A 19,444-nucleotide genomic window follows, 5' to 3' on the forward strand; every position below is an offset into this window, starting at 1 on the left:
TGCAGGTTCTCTTGTCAAAAAGTAAAATATCTGAGTGATGGAGCAGTCCAGATGCCACTGTGGTCAGAAGTACCCAAAACAACCAGCTCCTCTCTCCCATTCCTCATTCAGTGTCTTTCATCTCACAGCAATTTCACAGCAAGAAATCCCTGGTTGTCTACTCTGTACATCCCTCCACTGTCAGTTCTGCAGCAGATGGTAAGGATGGGCATGTATTTGAATACTGAGTTCAGAAAACAAATCAAGAAACTAAGCCATGCAGGCCTTTAAGACCCTATTTTAAGGTACCAGTGACATTTACAGTCTTGCACTTTACAGGATTATAAGTGAGGTGAAGGAAGAGAGAAAAGAGGTTTAACATGACTGTTCAGACTTCAAATCCTAGATCAAACTTTCTTGTAAACATGGTACATCTCCCAGAGCTGTTTCTTGACACTTCAGATGCCAGCTTCCCCAGCAGAAATTAACTTCACCCTCCCTCTCAGCAATGCCATCACCTCCTCCAAAATGACTCCCCAAAACCAGAGAAGATATGAATATTCTCTAACCTTTTCCTGCAGTGACTGTAGGTGGATTGCCTGCAACACAGCTGAGAGTCTCTACTTTCACAGTGCAGAGATTCTGTTTTTTTGAGGAGACTGGCATTTTTGAGTCACTGTGCTCTGTTAAAAGTGAAGTCAGAGCTGAAGAGCAGATACCCTACCACTCCCACAGGGACATGTCAGGTAGTAATCTACAATTGTCTCTGTGGTTTTACAACCAACATTTGCAAATGCCCAAGCATTTCTGCACTTCTTCAAGTGCTCAAGGTCTGGAATTCACTAGGTGAGATCTGGTTACTCAAATGTCAAGTGTGGGCCATGTCTAAAAGCCCTTTACAAGCACACCTGTCATTCAACAGTGAGCAAACAGCACATTTTCACTACAATTTTGGTCTTCCTGAGGTAAGGCTACAGCGTTTGGAAGGAGCTGCAAGGTAGGATATATACAAGCAAAACAATTTTTTTATATTTGTGCATATTGCAGCTCACATTGATAAATTTGGTAGGCTCAATTTATAAAAGCAGCACGTTTTCTCTACGCCTAGACCAGATAGTTTCTTCCAGACCTCCTCTGTGAATGGTCTACTCTTACTTTTCTTTGCAATAAGTAGTGACATCACAAAGCTCCTTTCAAAATACATACTTTGTCAGTGAAATCACATCCAAGACAAGTACTATGCTTTAAAATTCCTGTGCAAAATTTTATTTGAAACTATGTATGCAAGCTGCATTACTCATGTATCACAAAAAGCAAAAGCAATGCCTCATTTTCTTATCAAACCTAAAAAGACTGCAAACTAATGACAAAGAAAAAAATAACCATGAGACTTTCCCCCCATTTGATTACATCTTCATCTTCCAAAGACAGAAAAGAAACATTTTGTTCAATCCTATATTCGCATCTTCTGAAATTATTAATGCTCTCATATTCTGGAGTGTTACATCTCCGGGCTGCCACCAATCCATGCTTATTTTGGGGGAGTAAAGAAATAAACAATGCTGGAAAAAAACCACCCTTTTGGATTTTGCTTTGAAATTGCCATGCAGCTGTAAAGCTGTGTCCAGACCTGGCACCAAACACCAGGCAAGTGTCACATACTGACCATTCAGTCGTAGCAGTTAGGCCTTCACCTGCAGCAGCAATGGGTTCTGCATGCAACCTATAAGGAAACCGCTTCTGCATCAGCAGCTGCTCTCTCATCTGTTCTGGCCTTCGTGCACACAGAACATATGCTACCTCGTCCAGGCTGCACCTGCCACCATGCACGGGACATCAGGGTGCTGCTGCTGCTGCTGAGCATCTTCAAGCCCTGATCTCAGCCCCAGCCAACCGGCCTCCAACCTCCACACTGCTCACGCTCCAGAGGAAGCACGAGTTACGTGAATGGGAAAGGCGCAGCGCAGGCTTTCGTCAAATTCCACCCAACAGCACACCTGTATTGTTCTCCGACCGCGGCTGCTGCCTCCCTGTGGGTTCCTCCCGAGTGGGAGGCAGCCACGGAATTCTCCGGGAGGTGGGAGAGACCTTTCCCGGAGCAGCACGGCCGGAGCGCGGGGAGGAGGCCGAGCAGCGGCGACGGCTGTGGGCGCTTGCGATGCCTCCCCGCAGACCCGCACGGCCGTGCCTTGACCACGGCACCGGCAGATGCGGGCGCCAAAAGCAGAACGGGCCGTGCTCTATAACGACGAGGAGGTCAAACGTACCCGCGCCTCGTCCACACGAGTTTGCACTCACCGTTCCGCGGGGCCGACGGCGAAGGACGCGGAGCGGGGCTGCCACGGAACCGCGGGTGGGCGGGGAACGCGCCGGGGCCTCATCCCCGCCGCGCCCCCGGGGCCCGCGCTCCCCTCGGGGCCGCCCCATCCCGCCCCAGGGGCCTCTCTCCCCTCGGGACTGCCCCATTGCGCCGCGTGGCTCAGCACTTACCTGGGAGTGGAGCTTTCGCCATTTCAGGGCTGCCCGCTAGCAGCCAAGCCGTCCTCAGCCGTGTCAGGTGCTCGCCCGCTGGGCGCTCCGGCACCCTGCTCTCCGGCGCCCCATCGGCTTCCAGCAGATGCCCCGCGCCGCCCCCTTGCCTGCGGCGCTGAGAGACGCGGCCGGGAGCCGCCGGCAGCCGCCGCCGCCCGGTGCCGCCTGCCCGCCGCTAAAGGCGCAGCCGCCGTCGCTAAAGGCGCAGTGAGCGGCTTCGCGGAGAGCGGGGGCCGGGCCGGGCCAGCACGGGGACGTGGCTGCGCATAAAGGGCCTGGAGAGAGCGGCCGCGAGGTGCGAGCAGGAGCCCGCCCCGGGCAAGAGCTCGGCGGCGGGTCTCGCCCCGCCGCTGCCGGCAAGGACCCTCCGCCGGGAGCTCGCCTCGCCCGCAGCCCTCATGTCACGCCTCCCGGGGAGGGGTCGCGGCTCTTTCGCCGTCTCCGCGCCCCTCAGAGCACGAGGGGGCCGAGACCCGCGCCGCGCTCCTGCCGCGCACCGCGCCCGGCTCCGGCCCTCAGAGTGGCGCTGCCCCTACCCCGGCCCGCGCTGCTGGGGCGCGCACGGCTCGGCTGCTGCCGCGGCACGGCCCCGGCCAAACCGCTCCTGCGAGTGGCTGCTCTGGATTTGAACAGCAACATTCCTCTGGGTGTTGCCAGGCCCTGTGTCAATGCAGTGGTTGAACAACTGCAAAGCTGCCTTTTAGGTCAGCAATAGGCAAGTGGCTTTGAGTCTGCTGAAAGACGAATTAAGGGAACTTAGAGAGTTCGTCCCTCTTCAAGAGCCTCACTGGCAGCATGCCTCTAAAAGTAGAGATGCCAACTTCTCCAGAACCCCCAATAACCGGAAGACATTCATCTTAAGGAACGTCTTGAGTCACAGCCCTTCTTGTAGAAACAATGGGAAGAGGCTGGCAGAGAGTTTAGGAGGGATTTTATGTTACTACAGTGTGTCAGAACACTACCAAATAATGCGCAGTTACAGAAGTTTTGCCCCAAAAATCCTACAATTGAAGAACCAAGCATAGTACAACCAAGTTCTAAAGCCACTTACAAGCTCTGTACCAACACCAGCTTGGTAGGTATAAAGATAATTACATTATTTTGCTAGGGTATTTGCTAGGTAAGAGCCACAGCAAATACCCCTGATAATTTGGTGAGTTAAGTGGTTTTGCTTGAGCCTTAAGTGGAATAGACACTTAAGCAGTTCCCACCTCCAGAGCCAGCTGCAAATAAACTATGGTTCACCTTCCCCCAGTATAGGTGACAGTGCTACTACGTGCTGTAGCTAGCCCTCGAGCCACATTGCCTCTGCTGTTGGACACAAGTCCTGTTTAAAAGGTTTGACAAGGACTGCTTTCCCAAAGGTGCTACAGTGTCACTAAGCCACCAAAGAAAGCAATCTTAGAGAAAGACCATGGATATATAGAATCATAGAATATGCTGTGCTATTCCAAATGGATTCAGAGGGAAGTTAAATTAAAACTGTGTTTAGTGATAATAAACAAGTGTTGTTTATTAAAAAATAAAACATCTTCAAAATACTTTCACATGCATATATACACATAGAGACACTATTGCTTTAATATTTTTGACTTATGATTTTAGAAATCAGCTGTTTTAAATTACAGAAACCACATATCAGCGAAGTCCCACTTCAGCAGTAACATTTACATCATTGCATTTGAAGACGATTGAAATAGTAAACCAGGCTTCAATAGAAACAAAATTATTTTTAAAATATATGTTCTAATTAGAGAAAATAAAAATAATCTTAGACGGTTAAAAATTAATGTGTTATAGATTGAACAATACTGGAGAAAAAAACCGACAAAGGAAACAGACTGTCATATTCTCTAGGTTACCTCAAGGGCTGAATTTGCATTTCCCTAGAGTACTACATTAAGTAATTATTACTATTGCTCTGACTCCAGACATAACCCAAACTAGTACTTTGATTACTTCAAACAAGTTAATTTAATGTTGCAGAAATGCCAATTGCTCATTTATTTTGTTGTTCTTGATTTTAATGGGATTCTTAAGAGAAAGGAATGTGGGCTTGAATCACTAAATTCTGATAAAAATGTAACATTTCAGACTAGTTTAAGAAAAAGAAAGTAATATTTCTATCACATGCTTCTATTGAAAGGTCTTGTTTTGCCTTTGCATTATGTACTAAGGAGGTACCATGCACATTATATACTATGGAGGTACTCAGGAACTCCGTTCCGAAGCTGACGGCAAGAGCCCAAGCAAACCTGCAACTACAGCCAGCGACAAGTGTTTGCATCTATCTGTGCTGTGCCATGAGAATCCTTCACTGGGTTGCCACATCTCCAAAAGAACTCACCCCAGTGTAGCATGTGCTAAGGTAATTAGACAATAAAAGGAAAAGTAAGGAAGTCCTTTCTGAAAAGGAAAACATTATTATAATGGTTTTATAAAAATCCTAAGATGAATCTTTGATGGAGATCCAGTACAGAAAATCTCACAGACTGTCAGGCTGAGGCTGAGATTGATAGGGCAGGTGGGAAAGAATTCACTGCACTGGCTGCAAAAACTCTGATGTGAACACAGCTTCTGCATAGTCCTCACAAACATCCTGCAGCTCTGCTGCCACATCACACAGGGCTTCTTCTGTCAGCTGCTCTGCAAGACTAAGGGAGAGGAAGGGCAAAAAAAGAGAAGGAAAAGGTTCAGAAAGTCAGATTTCAAATTCCAGTTTTTCACTTCTAAACCACAAAGACAGTTCATATACCTCTCAGCAATCTGCCATGGATCAAAACTGCCCACTACCTCATGGGAAATAAGCTTTAAATGATGCTTGTATCTGCTGTTATAATCCAAGATGCTCTGGAGCACATCACTTGGCACAGAGACAGACACAGAATATGCTTTCTGTAGAGACTTCAGAGGCAAGGACTGCAGAACGTAATTTCCAGACTGCAATTTCTCCTTTGCTTCTTTATTTTCATCAATATCACTGGAAATATAAAATAATCATCAGGACAGAACTAAATTTTTAAGTCTCTTTTTGAAGAGTCAGTGTAATGAAAACACTGGAATGAAGTCATATAGATCTTATGCACCACAGTTTAGTGTGGGGCCAATTATTCCACTTACGTGCTGTCAAATGGTTTTTCAAATAAAATGTCTGTTTCCAGCTCTGTGTGTCTGATTAATTTAGTTATCTGAACTGGATGAGGAGATATAAGTTTTTTAGCTGTTGATGCCATTTGTTGTTCTAGAAGGAAGAAAATACCATTTTAAATTGGATTTTTGAAAGAGAAAAACTACATCTACTGCAGATTAAGTCCCTACAAAGACTTGTTTCTTTTAAGGGCAAGTCCTTCAGGTAAGTAAAGTATTCAAAGTGAGAAAAAACATCAATTCAGCTCAGTGTATTAAAGCTGAGCATTCTAGAAGTACTACCTTTAGTATAAATCATTTGTGCTGCCAGTGGGTGCTTCTAGCAGAAATAGAAAATACCACTGTAAAAATAGCACAGTCTATTAAACTCCATGGTTAAATCCAAGACATAGAAAAAGAATCCATAAAGATTTGGGGTAAATCTTTACCAGTCTTACTGTGAGATTTTCCAACTTATGTTAAACAACACAGTTTCAGTAAAGTTGTATGTGATCCAATGGAAAACCAATGTAGCTTCACTGTGCTACTCAATCAAACCATAGGATAAAGAAAAGGAATGCTGATAAAGTATTGATTTTAGAACTATATCTTAGAAACTGTGCTCTGAAAGAAGCACTTATGGTAAAAAGTGTCCAAGTGGTGCTGTTTGATCACACATAGTCCAATGACTTTGATTTCAAAACACCTGAACTTAAACCTACCGTTTATAAGAAAACCAAGTTGTGTTAAAAAAGACAATTACCCATTTTGTCTTCCTCGGCCCAGAACTGGGAGTCACTGTAGACAATCTGTGTGACTCTCCTGCGGACAGCCTCCTGGTACATCTGTGGTGGAACACACATCAGTCAGACAAGTGTGTAACACATACACAGCTCAGCTGTACTGATTATCACCAGCAGGAAAGCAAGCCATTGTCCTCCTTGGGCAAAGCAGGCTTATTTTAGATGGTAACACAACACAGAAAAGGGCTGGGGGACTGAAAACACAGACATTTATCTTGTTCAAAATGTCATACTTGAATACAAAACTAATTGCCAGTCCCACGGGAATTCCTCCCATTTCAGACCAACAGCCCTCAGCCAAACAACTGAAGGCCCTCAAACTGCTCCTGTCTCACCAACTGTGAATCCAAATGTGTGCTCCAGTGCCTCAGGGACAAGGACACTGCAGCTTCACACTTCCAACTGATGAACAGATCTCTAGAAGTAAATGGCACTAAACTGAGTAGTTCTAAGTCACAATAAATTTCAGAGAAGGTCAAAATAGAACTCAAACCAGAAATGATGAAAAAACAGATTGAAGAAAACTTTTTAAGAAACCAATACATGAGAAAGTTCAAGTCAAGTAAACTATAACCTTATGTATGAATATTTATATAGAAAGATGAATAAAAGGCACAGATAACCATGTATTCATCTGACTTCTCCATGATGCCCTGTGAAATACTTTGGATTGCCAGAGCATATTTCCTCAAGATGGTCATGCTACTAGAATACTGAAATTCTATAGCACACAAAAGGGAAAAATTCAAATTAATATTAAAATACTTTCCAATCTGCTAGACAATCAACATAATCACCATACTGATTCTCCCATTCATATACAATTATTTAAGCCACAAAATTTTAAGATGGGATGCAAACTCAGGTCTGCCAATTTTATAGCAACAGATTCATCAAACATGCTGCTTCTGTTCTAACATGGTGTTTTCTGGAAGCATAAACTCCATCCAGGTCTTTGATCTCAGCCACTGATCCAGTCAGACCTTGCTTCATTTAAGAATGCAGATACTTACAGATACTATAATTTATGGACAGCAAATAAGAAATTAACACTAATGAGACCAACCAAGACAGAAAATCTTACTTCAATTTCTTCCATTCTTTGCAACATTGACTCCAGGCTACGAGCGTCAGCCACAGGCAGGGCCTCAGTCTGGAGTCTCTCAAGCTGATCCATGCTCCACAGCTCCCGAGCAGTATCTTCCAAAAGATCATCCAATAGCTTTTCACTCAGAATATCTGCATTTGTTGCAACCTGCTACTTAAAAAAACAAACCCCAAAAACAAATGCCACAGAAAATAAAAAGACACAAACTCAATACAAGAACGAAAGAAACCCAAACCAAAACAAAGGTAATTTCCATTAAGTTGAAAAGAAACTGTTTGTTGCTCTTTTATAAAAATCTGACAGCTCTCAAGGCATCATTCACCCAGTGGCATGATCTTGTCTGTACTACCTGTGTCCTGTCTAACGGAGGCTCTGACCACTCCTGTACCTCCTTCCCAGCTTTCTCTGCACACTGGGCTGGAGAAACAGTTCGTGACCTGCACAAAGAAGAACAAATGACAATACCATTCAGAAAGCTATTATGACAACAATAATTTTAAACATCAAACTATATAAATGTATTTTTAGGAGGACTGTTGGGAGTGGGGAGAAACTCAGATCTGACACTCATAAGATTTTTCAAAGAAAGGCATTACCTCAACTTTTGTATTTTTTCCATTTCTCCTCTGCAAAGGTGAGTTAGAATTCCTCTTGAATGTTTTGCTTCAAGCCTTGCTAATCTTCAAAAATAGCACAGTAGCATAGAAAGTTACAAAATGTACATTGTAACAATTGAAGAATGAAATAGTGTGATTTCCATTATTAGTTTGAAAGAGTTACAAGAAACTATAGAGAGAAAATTAATAGATTTTGAGACCAAATAAGCCAGAAAATTCTGTTGAGAATGAGGGAACTTGAATCATGTTTCTGCTGTTGGCGAACAGGAACTACTTGATTCTCCACAAGTACTGTCCAGAGAAATGAGCTCCTCATCTTACCATGCACACTGCCTAGTTCTGATCCAGCACCTGGATCTCCTGCTCCAAATGCCACAAACATCAGTCCCGAACCAACCTAAATTTGGAGACCCATGTGTAACAGGATGTTGAATAGAGTTTAGAGTAAACAAACCTGCCCTTTATTATTGTCTGGGACAAATATATGCATCTTGTCCTTCTGAAACGGGGAGATAATATTTACTTTCTTAATGTAGTGCTGGGAATATCCACTCCTCCTCCTGTGTTTTGCCACTGCCCTGCCTTGCACAGTTTGGCATTGACTCCCAGGCAGCAATTCAGGCAAAAGACTAAAGCCCTGGCTCTTCCCAGGCTATAGGGAATGGGGCTGCTCTGGGCCAAGTGGGAAAGGAGAGCAGCTATGTGACAGCAAGCTGCGCTGTGCCACTGGACTGAAGCCAGGCCAACTCTATCCTAGTCACTAGCACAGATCCAGAAGCTTCTCCACTGGGAAGCAGTGCAAAGGTGGGTGCCAGGGACTGCAAACATACCGCTTAGGTGAAACAGACCGAGGTGAAGGCTTTGAAGGCATGCAAGGCATTTTGCTCTCCTTAACAGGTCGTTTGTTCTCTTTTAGTTGGAAAGCTATAGTTGGCTCTTGAAATCGGGCATGCTTTCCCAGAGGGTTTGTCCATCTTGAGTTTAAAGATTTCAGCATTCCCTTAAAATTAACATGATCACATTAAAAACACATATTCCAGTTGCTGAATTTTTAAAGTATTTTGCATTCTGCTTTAGACTTTGTCTTGAAATCATGCCTGCTGGCTTTTCTGCAGTTGATGTATGTGAAAGTTTTACAAGTGCGTTAAAGGGAAGTACAGCTGTGCCTGAACAGAACATATGCTTAATCCTGCAACTATTATTTTTGCAAACAGTTCAAACTTTTCCAGTGTTGCTCTTCCTGCGGAAAAAACTTAATTTCGATTTTTCAGAATTAGACTCTATGCTAACTATTCATAAATCCAAATAGGTTTCCAAGGTAACATTGTATTCAGCCTCTGAGGAAGGGATAAAAAGAAAATACACTTACTAGCAAAATACAGCCCATGTTTTTTAAGAATTGTTTTGTTTGCACTATGAAGCTTCTTTCTGGTTGCAAGGACTTAGCAGAAATCAGAATTTGTAAAGTTTTATAATTTACCAATTAAGTAAGCCTGAGTAACATATATTCTCCTACTAACATTAGCGCAACATTACTGCTGAGTGCATTTTTTGTGACACAAGATGACCACAGGAGGAAGATACTTCAACTTTAATTTTAAATTGAAGAGCACACATTAATATCAAACATGATAATGATAATTTGATTAATATCAAACATGATTAATGTTTCAGTGAACATTTTCCTCATCAATTCTGTTGTTTCTAGTTGTAGAGTATATTTCTAAGGAACAAGAAACACTGTTTTCTAAAGTAATTTGCTAAAATAGTCATAAGCACTAGAAATAACAGGCAGATTGCATAGTTTACCCCCTATGTCTCCCAGCTCAGAATAGCAATATTGTGAGGAAGTGACTGTGTCTTATAGAACAAATCCCAGAGCACAAGTAGAAGACAGCATAAATGATTTATCACTTCCATACCTGTGGTTTTGCAGGCAATAACATATTTTTCTTCTTCAAAGCACTATTTTCAAGGACAGACTCTTTTCTTACAGCTCTAGCTCTCACCAGTACATTTGTGCTTCCTTGCAAAGAGGCATTTCTCTCTGAAGTAGGTGGGCCACTTTCTTCTTGATATTTATTGTGTAATATATGGGCACAACTGTTTGCCTGTTGAACTGCTGAAATATTTGCAACATGTCAATGTTTATCTATACTAAAAATAACACATGAACTGTTAACTCTAAATTGAAAGGGCAAGAATTCTCTTTTTTTCTACATTTGATACCTCTGTTATGCTAGGTAGCACTATGCTACCTCTGTTATGAACTTTTAAGCTCTACCATAATTTTTAAAAAATGAAAGACAAGATGAAAAATTCTAGCCTTGTATTTCCTGACAAGTATTAAAAGCAATTATCTTTCTTACATTGTTTTGATGAACAGGAAGCTCTGGGGTTTGTGTGCATATACATATAAATATGTACAGAGATATTTGAAAATATACATATATATACAAGTCATAGGTGCAATTGCTATATGGGGTCTAGGCAGTCATAACAAAGCATCCTCTTTTAGGCACCAAGACAGATGGAAACCATTAGGTGCTTATATACTGTCTCCCTGGAGTGCCAAAGATGAATTCAGCATATGGAATTCTTGCTACCTGGGGGTAGTAGGGAATACTTACTGTTCTAGTACAAACCAGCCTGAGGTATGAGAAAGTCACCACAAAGAAAAAAAACAGTTAATATAATTTATATAATAATGTAAGAACTTACAGTGGCTTTCATAAGGTGGCAAAATACTTCAGGTAAATTTATCTCACACCACCTTAAGAATAAAGCTCCTTTCCTTTCATATCCAAAGCAAAAGAACAATATAGAAAGCCAGCTCTGAACAGCTGCATTGCAAGATAGTGGTGAAAACCCTCAAGTCTTCAGATTAACCATCAATTAATATGTCTCTAGGTAGAGAAGTGTGATTGTTCATTACATTAACAGTAATGAACTGGCCAGGATAAAACAGCCATTGCTCCCAGAAGCAGAGAAATTGTACCAACCGAGGGAAAGCCACAGAATTACTTTTCAGTATGAACAGTTATACAACCACAGCCTGGTTTTTGTTAAGACTGATTTGCTGACCTCTAACTGACTTCTGAACAGCAATACCATACTAAAAAAATTGAACTCTAGATGGCAAGTTAAGTGATAATAATGTATTTAGTTATTCAGAATACAAACCAGTCAAAAGACTCCTGGCACATGGAGGTTTTTTAGACTCTTGTCCATGTTGTCCCTTTAAGGTGAGAGGTTTGTTTTCTCCCTTTGGAGAGAGAAGCTTTCTTGCTGGAAATGCTTCAGTGTTCCTTGGAGATTTGGCCTGAGAAGCTGAAATACATTTCTTCACTGTTTTTGATGTTTGCTTGTTTTCCAGCAGTGAATTCAGATCCTGCACCAAATATTTAGAGTTTTAATTATTCTCTCAGCAAATCTGATGTAATGAAAAGAAAATTCAAGACATTCTAAGCAGTTGGAGCTTTTTTGGTCTGTTTTTGTTTTGGTTTTTTTTTTTCAGATGGTGATTATTTCTGATAGCTTGGTCATGTAGAAGCTTTTTCATATTACTAACTTAAATCTTACCGAAAAGGCTTACATTTTCGTATTTACAACTGACTCCAGCAAACCATTTGCTTACAGAATGTTCAAAAAGAATTGAACACAAGGGCCACAGACCAACAAAAATTTCATGGTCACATAACTATGGTGACAAAGACACTTCTTCCAATGCTATGTCCAAACTTAAACAACTACCTCCTTTCCCATTCCCAGGCAGTTAGCACTCTTACTGTTCTCATAAGCAGGTCATAACAGTAAAATTAAAGACATAGCTCTTACAGTTTTAACAGCATTTTTAAGGAAAGCATCTTATGGCTCTGATATTGCTTTTTTTAAATTTATGCAGCAGGCAACATGAATCAGAACTTTTCAATGATACTAATGACATCTATAAGTCATCAGATATCAATAAATTAGATATTTGAAGGGCACAGAGCCAAGTAGTTCTTGTACCCACAACTTTATCTTCTGCCTGGACAACTCTGCACCCACCACCATATGAGATGCTCAGGTGCTCATCACTGATGCTGATGACTAAAGCATGCATCCAGAGTAATAAACATTTAATGCACACCTAATGTATAAAATTAATTCTCTTGGTTCTGAAAATGACTAATGAATTAGGAACTGATGCTTTGTTACCATTATCACTACTACTCCTCATTCTACTAGGACAGCCAAGAAAGCTAGGAACAGCATCAACAAGCAGCAGGTAGCTTCTGTGTTTAGGATGCACATCTGTTTTAGACCACCATTACTTAGGAACATTAGAAGTACTTTTTTACGTTAGAAAATATGACCTTTAAAAAATAAAAACAAAACCAGTAATATAATCTGCCATTTCATGAACACAATCTCATATTTCGCTACATCTTTCCTGCCTTAGCAAAAACAAATGTTTTTTTCCTACCTCAACTTGCAACAAAATATCTATGATAACTTCAGAAATGGAAGAATCCCCTTCTAGTTTGGCAGAACAGAGAGACAGTTGACGAATGAGACTGCCCAGTTCCTTGTAGTGGGCTGGAATCTGCTCATCTGTTTGATCTGTAAACTGATTGGCAAATGCCTGCAAGGTTCGTACAGCTCCTCTGTGTGCTGCTGCCAACCTGGATACTGCTCGAGACTGGAAAAATGAAAAATAAATAAATGCTTTAATAACTATAGTTTCTATGGATACTTACACTATTGGAAGAATTGTTGCTGAAATTTCATGTAGAAACATTGACATTTGGAATAATTTTGATTGGTATTAAGCCATTTATTTGTGAGAAAAAGCAAAACAGGCATTGAAGTAATTTACTCAAGATTCCTCACAAGAGTACTCCTATCGATGTCATGCTGGCTTCAGGTAAAACAGCCTGGGGATAACAGGTCATGAGGTTTCTACTACCTGTGCCAACATAGAGCTGTCATCTACAGTTGGCTGGAGCCTAATGTGCAAACAAGAATATTCTCAATCCTCTGTGTTTTGTTACGGAAGAAAATGCAGGTAATTGAAAAAGGACAAGAGAACAACAGGGCAACATCGGCCAGACTGTAAGTCATGATCTCAGACATCCCCCTGAAAGGTGTTGGGCAGAGAAAATCAGAAAGAAAGCTGGTAAGACTGAGTGTCATCAAACAGAAGTTTTAAAAAAAGCAGTTAAGAGTAGAACACATTGCTAATTCCTTGCAAAAAGGAATTGAAATTAAGAAGGAATTAGAAGCCACATAAACGCGGAAGACCAACCACCTGCCTCTCATTTACTGCAAATGAGAGCTGAGGAGAAGAGGGAAGTAGCAAAGGCAGTGTCGGGCCAAGTGAGCCATACTTCTTGGACAATGAGACAAAATGTGTAAGATACAAAGGAAATCCCCTTTCTGGAGAGAGCTCAGCTGCACCCTAGACAATCAAACTCAATTATCCAGAAAACTCTGTCAATAAGTTACTTGCACCCTGAAGGATAATTACATCTTACCTTTTTAGTATGTTTGATTGTATGAGGACTCAGTTTCTCTAAATCGTCCTGAATTTCTTTTACCTGTTTATCAAGAAAGGAGACAGAGAGGAGCAAGTCAGTCACAATTAGTTCCATGTCTATAAATGAACAATAGATCTTCACTGTAGCATCTGAGATTTTCCAATAGTGACACTCACCTCTCTGTCCAGCCATGAGGGAAATCAGTCACACCATTCAGAATAAACTAGAATGCCATGGAAGTTCAGCAACAACCCAATTGACTTTCTCTTGTTCCAGTTAGTTTCTGACAAATTCATCACAACAAACTAAACTCCTATGCATCCCAGTTTAAAATCATGGTTCCTACCTGTTGCTGGAGCACATATAGCATCCGAGCTGACCGTGCAGCTTGTTGCTGTCTCCTAGTGCAAAGCCGCTGCTCGTTTTCAGGATCGAGTTCTCTATCTCTCCCTAAAAAGCATAGAATATAAAGTTTTATATCCTAATTTAACCTGTGAAAATCCCAATTAAGTCATGACAACAGACATAATTTAGTAATAAGCCTTTTCCATGCAGAACCAAGCCACCTATTTGTGCAGGGTTCTTTTAACAGTAATGCATGTTAGTTATTGAAAACTCTATGTCCTGTTTCTATTTAGAATTTGACTGAAGTCTCATGTGATATAGCTCATTAGTTATTTTAAAAATCATGTGACCCCTAAGTTTTATGACAAAGTTGCAGATAAAGCACTCAAAATTAGGAATGGTTAAACCTCCTGCTAGTTACTACAAAAGAACCAACTGCTTAAACTGGCTAGCTAATCTATCTTGTATAAACTTTTCAAAAAAAAAAAAAAAAAGAAAGATGGCTCTCAAAAGTCTAGACATAAATATGAATTCTAATATAACCCAAAAAATGGGGGGAAAAAATCAACGAACTAGTGTATATTTATATAAGATAATTACTGTTCAGTCTAAACACCTTTTTTAATAATTTCTTCAATTTTCTGGACATAGCTCCTCAATTCTTTTTGCAGACGCTGAACTTCCTGCATATTCTGATGTTCTTTTTTATTTAAATTTGGCTTGGTGTCTGGTCTGGTATCATGGGTGGGCGGAGAGTCCAAAACAGCTGGTATTTGCCTTCCCTCCTTAACTACGCAGAGATAAACGTTCGCGTCAGAGCTGGCAGACTCCCCTTGGAAAGGCTGGTCAAGCCTCTGCTGACATGTTGAGCGAGTCTGAGACTTCAGGGCTTTTTTGTTTTTTTGACTTGCAAATACTTCAGTCTTCTGCTGTCGTGATTTCTGGGTCCACAATGGTGTACTGACATCTCCAAATACCTGCCGTTTCACTTGTTCTTCGAGACGTCTTTGTCTGATGTCCCTTTTTGCCAGCTGAACAGCCAATTTCAGTCTCTCTTCAGATACCACTGAGAACATCCCAGAGCTTCTCAGGCTGGGGTCCTCACTTCCAACCAGATTTCTCTGATCATTGGATGCCTTCAGTTTTTCTATTATAATTGGACGGGGATGAGAGAATCTGAGAGCCAAGTTCTCTGGAACTGCCGGAACACTTCTATTAAACTGGAGCTGTTCAAAGCGTAAAAAAACCCTGATGTTATACAGAACACTATAAACAGGTGATGCAACTCATGATGGCACCATTTTGGATTTGTGCTGAACACAGTGCTAACATCAATGTTTTCATTCTTGCTAAGTAGTGCTCACAGAGGTCAAGGCTTTTTCTGCTCCTCACTTGCTCACCTCCGAGTAGCCTAAGGGTGGGCAAGAAGCTAGAGCGGAAACAACTGGATGGCTGACCCCCAGCTGACAAAAGGGATATTCCACACCCTGTGGCATCATGCTCAGCAGTAAAAGCTGCAGGGGAGAAGGAGAAACTGAAGACTGGTGAACAGCATTTGTCTTCCTAAGTCACTGTTATATGCACTGAAGTCATGGAAGCAGCTGAACTCCTGCCCACTGATAAGATGTAGAGAATGAATTCCTTATTTTGCTTTGTTTGTGTACACAAACAGGAAAGCATTTGCTTTCCCTGTTGACCTGCCTTTATCACAACCTGTAACTTTTCATACTTTTCACCTTCCACTTCTCTTCCCCATGCCAACTGGCAGAGAGTGAGCAAGTGGCTGCATGCTCAGCTGCCTACTGGGATTGAACCACAACAGAAAATTAAGAATAATTGCATATACAGTTTGTGATCTCTACCCTTACCAAAGGACAGTGTCAAGATAATGTGTGACAACATGAGGAAAGCTAGTATGACACTCCCTGCTGGGCTGTCTCACGAAGTGGGTCAGAATAATCTTTTTGTTACAATCACAAAGAAAACCAATTCAACATCACTACAGACGGCATATGGTACCTGTGTTTGTAAAGCTTTAGCTTCATTCCTGTATCGCTGGGTGGTGAATGCATCCTCAGACACCGCGGTCTTGCTCAGTCCCATCTCATCGGCTTGAGAGCAAATCCCGCTATTGTCCCTTGCTTGTGATCACAGCTGTGAATGGGAGAACAATAAACGCTTATTTCAGACTCGCAAAAGCCATCCCGGGTCTGACGTGAGCAACAAAGGGGAGAACTAGCCCGAGGGAGCCGCGGAGAGAAGACTGGGGCGGTCTCTCTGCAACCGCCCAAGTCCCGCGGCTGCTCCCGGCCCGGGCCCTCACGGCGTCCCGGGCGGCACCGGCACCAGCAGGTCCTGGGCGCTGCCGCAAGGCAGAGGGAGGGGAGGCAGAGAGGAGGGAGGGAGGAGGCAGAAAGGAGGCAAAGAAGAGGGAGGCGGAGGGAGGCAGAGAGGGCAGGAGGAAGGGAAGGAGGGAGGCAGAGAGGGCAGGAGGGAAGGAGGAAGTGAGGAAGAGAGAGGCAGAGAGGGAGGGAGGACAGGCGACCCAGGCCGCGCCTGGACCCACCAGGCGCCGTTCGAACCCGGTCCCGCCGCCGCAAGGGCCGCCGGGAGCGCGCGGAGCTACGGCGGCCGCGCGGGCCGGGCCGGGCGGAGCCGCTGCCGCCATGGGGTGGGTAGAGTTGCAGGTCCGCGGCTATCCCGAGTTCGTGCGGACGGCGCAGAGTTACCACGGCCGGCCTATCTTCGTGCTCTTCTGCGGCGATAAGGGCGCCGAGGGCAGGAGTTGGTGTCCCGACTGCGTGACGGGTGAGGCCCGTGGGGGGAGCGCCCTGCCTGCGGCATGGGCCGTGTCAGTCCTGGGGAAGCCGGAGAGGCTCCCGGTGCCTTCCCGGAAAATGCCGGGCGAGCACAGCAGCCCCAGTGCCGGTGCCGGGCTCCAGGCACAGTTCCGCGAGCGGGCTGCCGCGCTGCCCTTTTCGTTGCCCACATGGAGCGGCACAGGTTTCTGGTGAAGGCTGGCGCACGGCCAGCAAACAGGGAGACCCGCGGTCAGTTTCACCTATGCTGAACGTGTCCAGGCGCAGCGGTGCCCTCCCCGACAGTGTCTGGCGGCATCAGGTGAAGGCAGTTCTCAGAATCACGGCGCTGAACTACCTGGGCTTTATGTGTCTGAGCAGGTGTGAAGGTGCGCTATGGAACCGTCGCCCTGCAGTAGGGCGCCGTGCTGAGCTGTCACACCCAGGACAGGACAGAATGAGTGGTTCTCTTTGTGTTAGAGAAGAAATTGCTCTTTACTCAAACACAAGTCCAGTCAGTGTTCGAGTACATAATGAACTCTGAAAAACTTGTGGATAGACAGGTGAAATGAATTAGAGATCTCTAAAGCAGACAAACCATTAATAAGCAGTCTTGCTGGTCCAAGTAAATATGTGTGATTCTGTAGCACAAACATTAAGTACTAACAGATTTTAAAAATTATTTTCTAGCTGAGCCAATTGTGAGGAAGGAACTTCATAACCTGCCTGATGAGTCAGTTTTCATCTACTGTCTAGTTGGAGATAGACCCTAGTAAGTACCTTTGAATGCTGAAAAATGGGATGACTGTTGGTGGACTGGTGGTTACCCTGTTGGAAAAACTGAGCTGTCCTTTTCTGTAAGGAGCCAATAATTTTTTGAGGCCTTCACCATCTCTGACATAAATGATCTGCATGCTTGTTTTGAGAAGGGAGTTGGGAAGGTGTGAGGCAAAGGCCTTTGAATCATTTTGAAGCTATTTTAACTTCAGAATGCCCCCCTACAAGCTGTGCTTAACACCTTCTTTCTGTACAGCTGGAAGGATCCCAACAATGAATTCAGGAAGAATCTGAAACTAACAGGAGTGCCTACACTACTTAAATATGGAACAGTAAGTGACTTGTTCTGTGTTCTGGATCTACAGGCCTTGAGATGGCAAGTTGGCAGGAATTTAGGGCTGTAAATGAATTAGTCACTTGTATTCTCTGAGAACCCTCTCTTGTTCAAGGAGACCAGAGCATTCTGAACAGTTCTTCTGCTCCTCATTCCTCACTCAAACAGTTCCTCAAGGGACAACCATTCTGCTTATTGTGTAATGTCTATAATAAACATGCAGTAAAGGGAGTATGTGCACTTGGCTCATAGTGCTTGAGGGGTTGAGAAACTTATTACCTACATATTGTTAATGCTCCTGCTTTGCACCTCTTCAGCTTTTGAAAAATCCAAACACTGAACTATGGGAGTGAAACAATTTATGAGCAGTGCACTTGACTCAGACTGCAGCTCAAGTTGTAACTTGTACATGTTAGTTAATTAGCAGTTACTTGCTTAGAAATGTCTCTTCCACACCTCAGGAATGTTTCAGTTGTTATTACCTTTCTAGCTCCACCTCCACTACCTCGATCCCCAGGACAACGGTTGCTGGATATGGCTAATGTTAGTATGTACAAATGTCTCTCCACTAGAACCGGTTTGTTAATTATGAACTTTTCCTTTCAGCCTCAGAAGCTGGTCGAAGAAGAATGTTTTAAAGCAGAGCTTGTGCGCATGTTATTTACTGAAGACTAAAGCCCTTACTAGTCAGTCCTTGATGAAGATGGTAATCTCAATTACTGCAGTGTCCTTTCAAAGCATCACTGACCTTTATTAAAACTTTTGTAATTAATTACTTCAGACTAGTCAAGATAAATGTCCTGAAATTCTGGGTCCAAACCTTACACTAAAATCTTACCACAAGAAACTGTATCTTTCCTTTTATGTCCAAATAAACTTGAGTTTTCAAACTGACCTCTTTTCAAAGAACCTGAGCTCATGTTAGAAACTGAGATTAGCCTGCACTTACTGAAGTGTAACTGCAAAGTTACACTTAAAATGAATAAGGAGGAAGGGGAGAAACAGAAAAATCTTCCTAAGTCTGACCACATAATTACAGAAACTGTTAAGATAAATTTTCAATGCCAAAGATGTTTAATGCCTTATGTGTTCTAAGTGTGATAATGTGATGGCTGACAGCTGTAGTATCACTGATTACATGCTAATGGTTAACAGTTGGGAGTACCTAATCCTACAAGGACAGGAAATACAACATGAATGCACCAGAAATACAGCCTGAAAATAGGAAAATTAAAGTCCTGGCAGCTGCCAAGAGCTATGTTCTTACAATAAAAAACCATAAAGGAATAAATGGCAAGTGCTTCTCCAATACTCCAAGCAATGGCATGTTTCCCCATGTACCCTGTTCTCATTACATGGAGTGTAAAGAGATTCTAGAGCAGCCACTGCTGCATGGGCAAAGGCCAAGATTCAAGGAAGCTGAGTTTAATGGAACAGAGACAGCTACAGCTTGTTTCCTTCTCTATCCTGCAGAGTTTCTCTCTGCTCCACTCCCCAGACCTC

General features: G+C 42.9%; 3 protein-coding genes across 12 annotated transcripts in view; 1 reads left to right on the forward strand and 2 right to left on the reverse strand.

Annotated features, from left to right (window-relative positions):
• PITPNM3 (PITPNM family member 3) overlaps positions 1 to 2,625 on the reverse strand; it is a 53,112-nt gene extending 50,487 nt beyond the window's left edge. For all 3 annotated transcript variants that reach the window (XM_088066156.1, XM_088066157.1, XM_088066155.1), the window contains exon 1: positions 2,470 to 2,625. In XM_088066156.1, coding sequence (XP_087922282.1) covers positions 2,470 to 2,491 — 22 coding nt within the window. In that variant the 5' untranslated portion in view covers positions 2,492 to 2,625. The remainder of the gene's footprint in view (positions 1 to 2,469) is intronic.
• Positions 2,626 to 3,994: 1,369 nt separating this feature from the next.
• Positions 3,995 to 17,201, reverse strand: KIAA0753 (KIAA0753 ortholog). Of its 8 annotated transcripts, none has more exons than XM_088066162.1 (16): positions 17,094 to 17,201; positions 16,052 to 16,186; positions 14,649 to 15,258; positions 14,034 to 14,137; positions 13,685 to 13,747; positions 12,634 to 12,849; positions 11,349 to 11,556; positions 10,088 to 10,287; positions 8,996 to 9,165; positions 8,145 to 8,228; positions 7,898 to 7,985; positions 7,525 to 7,698; positions 6,401 to 6,482; positions 5,632 to 5,752; positions 5,267 to 5,491; positions 3,995 to 5,165 (listed from the first exon to the last, which is right to left on the reverse strand). In XM_088066162.1, exons 2-16 carry the CDS (start codon positions 16,133 to 16,135, stop codon positions 5,048 to 5,050), a joined length of 2,547 nt encoding a protein of 848 aa, XP_087922288.1. In that variant the 5' UTR covers positions 16,136 to 16,186; positions 17,094 to 17,201; the 3' UTR covers positions 3,995 to 5,047. The 8 variants fall into 8 exon arrangements, 7 of the variants coding, with proteins under 7 accessions (XP_087922288.1, XP_087922289.1, XP_014110348.2 ...); XM_088066163.1 differs by lacking the exon at positions 17,094 to 17,201 and adding an exon at positions 16,599 to 16,636 and having other exon boundaries at positions 10,088 to 10,284; XM_014254873.2 differs by lacking the exon at positions 17,094 to 17,201 and adding an exon at positions 16,599 to 16,636 and having other exon boundaries at positions 7,525 to 7,695.
• TXNDC17 (thioredoxin domain containing 17) lies at positions 16,652 to 18,835 on the forward strand. Its single transcript, XM_005525643.3, has 4 exons — positions 16,652 to 16,840; positions 17,521 to 17,602; positions 17,864 to 17,939; positions 18,548 to 18,835. The coding sequence occupies exons 1-4, from the start codon at positions 16,699 to 16,701 to the stop codon at positions 18,614 to 18,616; spliced, it is 369 nt and encodes a 122-aa protein (XP_005525700.1). The 5' UTR covers positions 16,652 to 16,698; the 3' UTR covers positions 18,617 to 18,835.
• The last annotated feature ends 609 nt before the right edge of the window (positions 18,836 to 19,444 follow it).

The sequence above is a fragment of the Pseudopodoces humilis genome, chromosome 23, assembly GCF_049639895.1.
Source record: "Pseudopodoces humilis isolate 2021_Gansu_Grassland_sample_001 chromosome 23, ASM4963989v1, whole genome shotgun sequence".
Taxonomy (NCBI): domain Eukaryota; kingdom Metazoa; phylum Chordata; class Aves; order Passeriformes; family Paridae; genus Pseudopodoces; species Pseudopodoces humilis.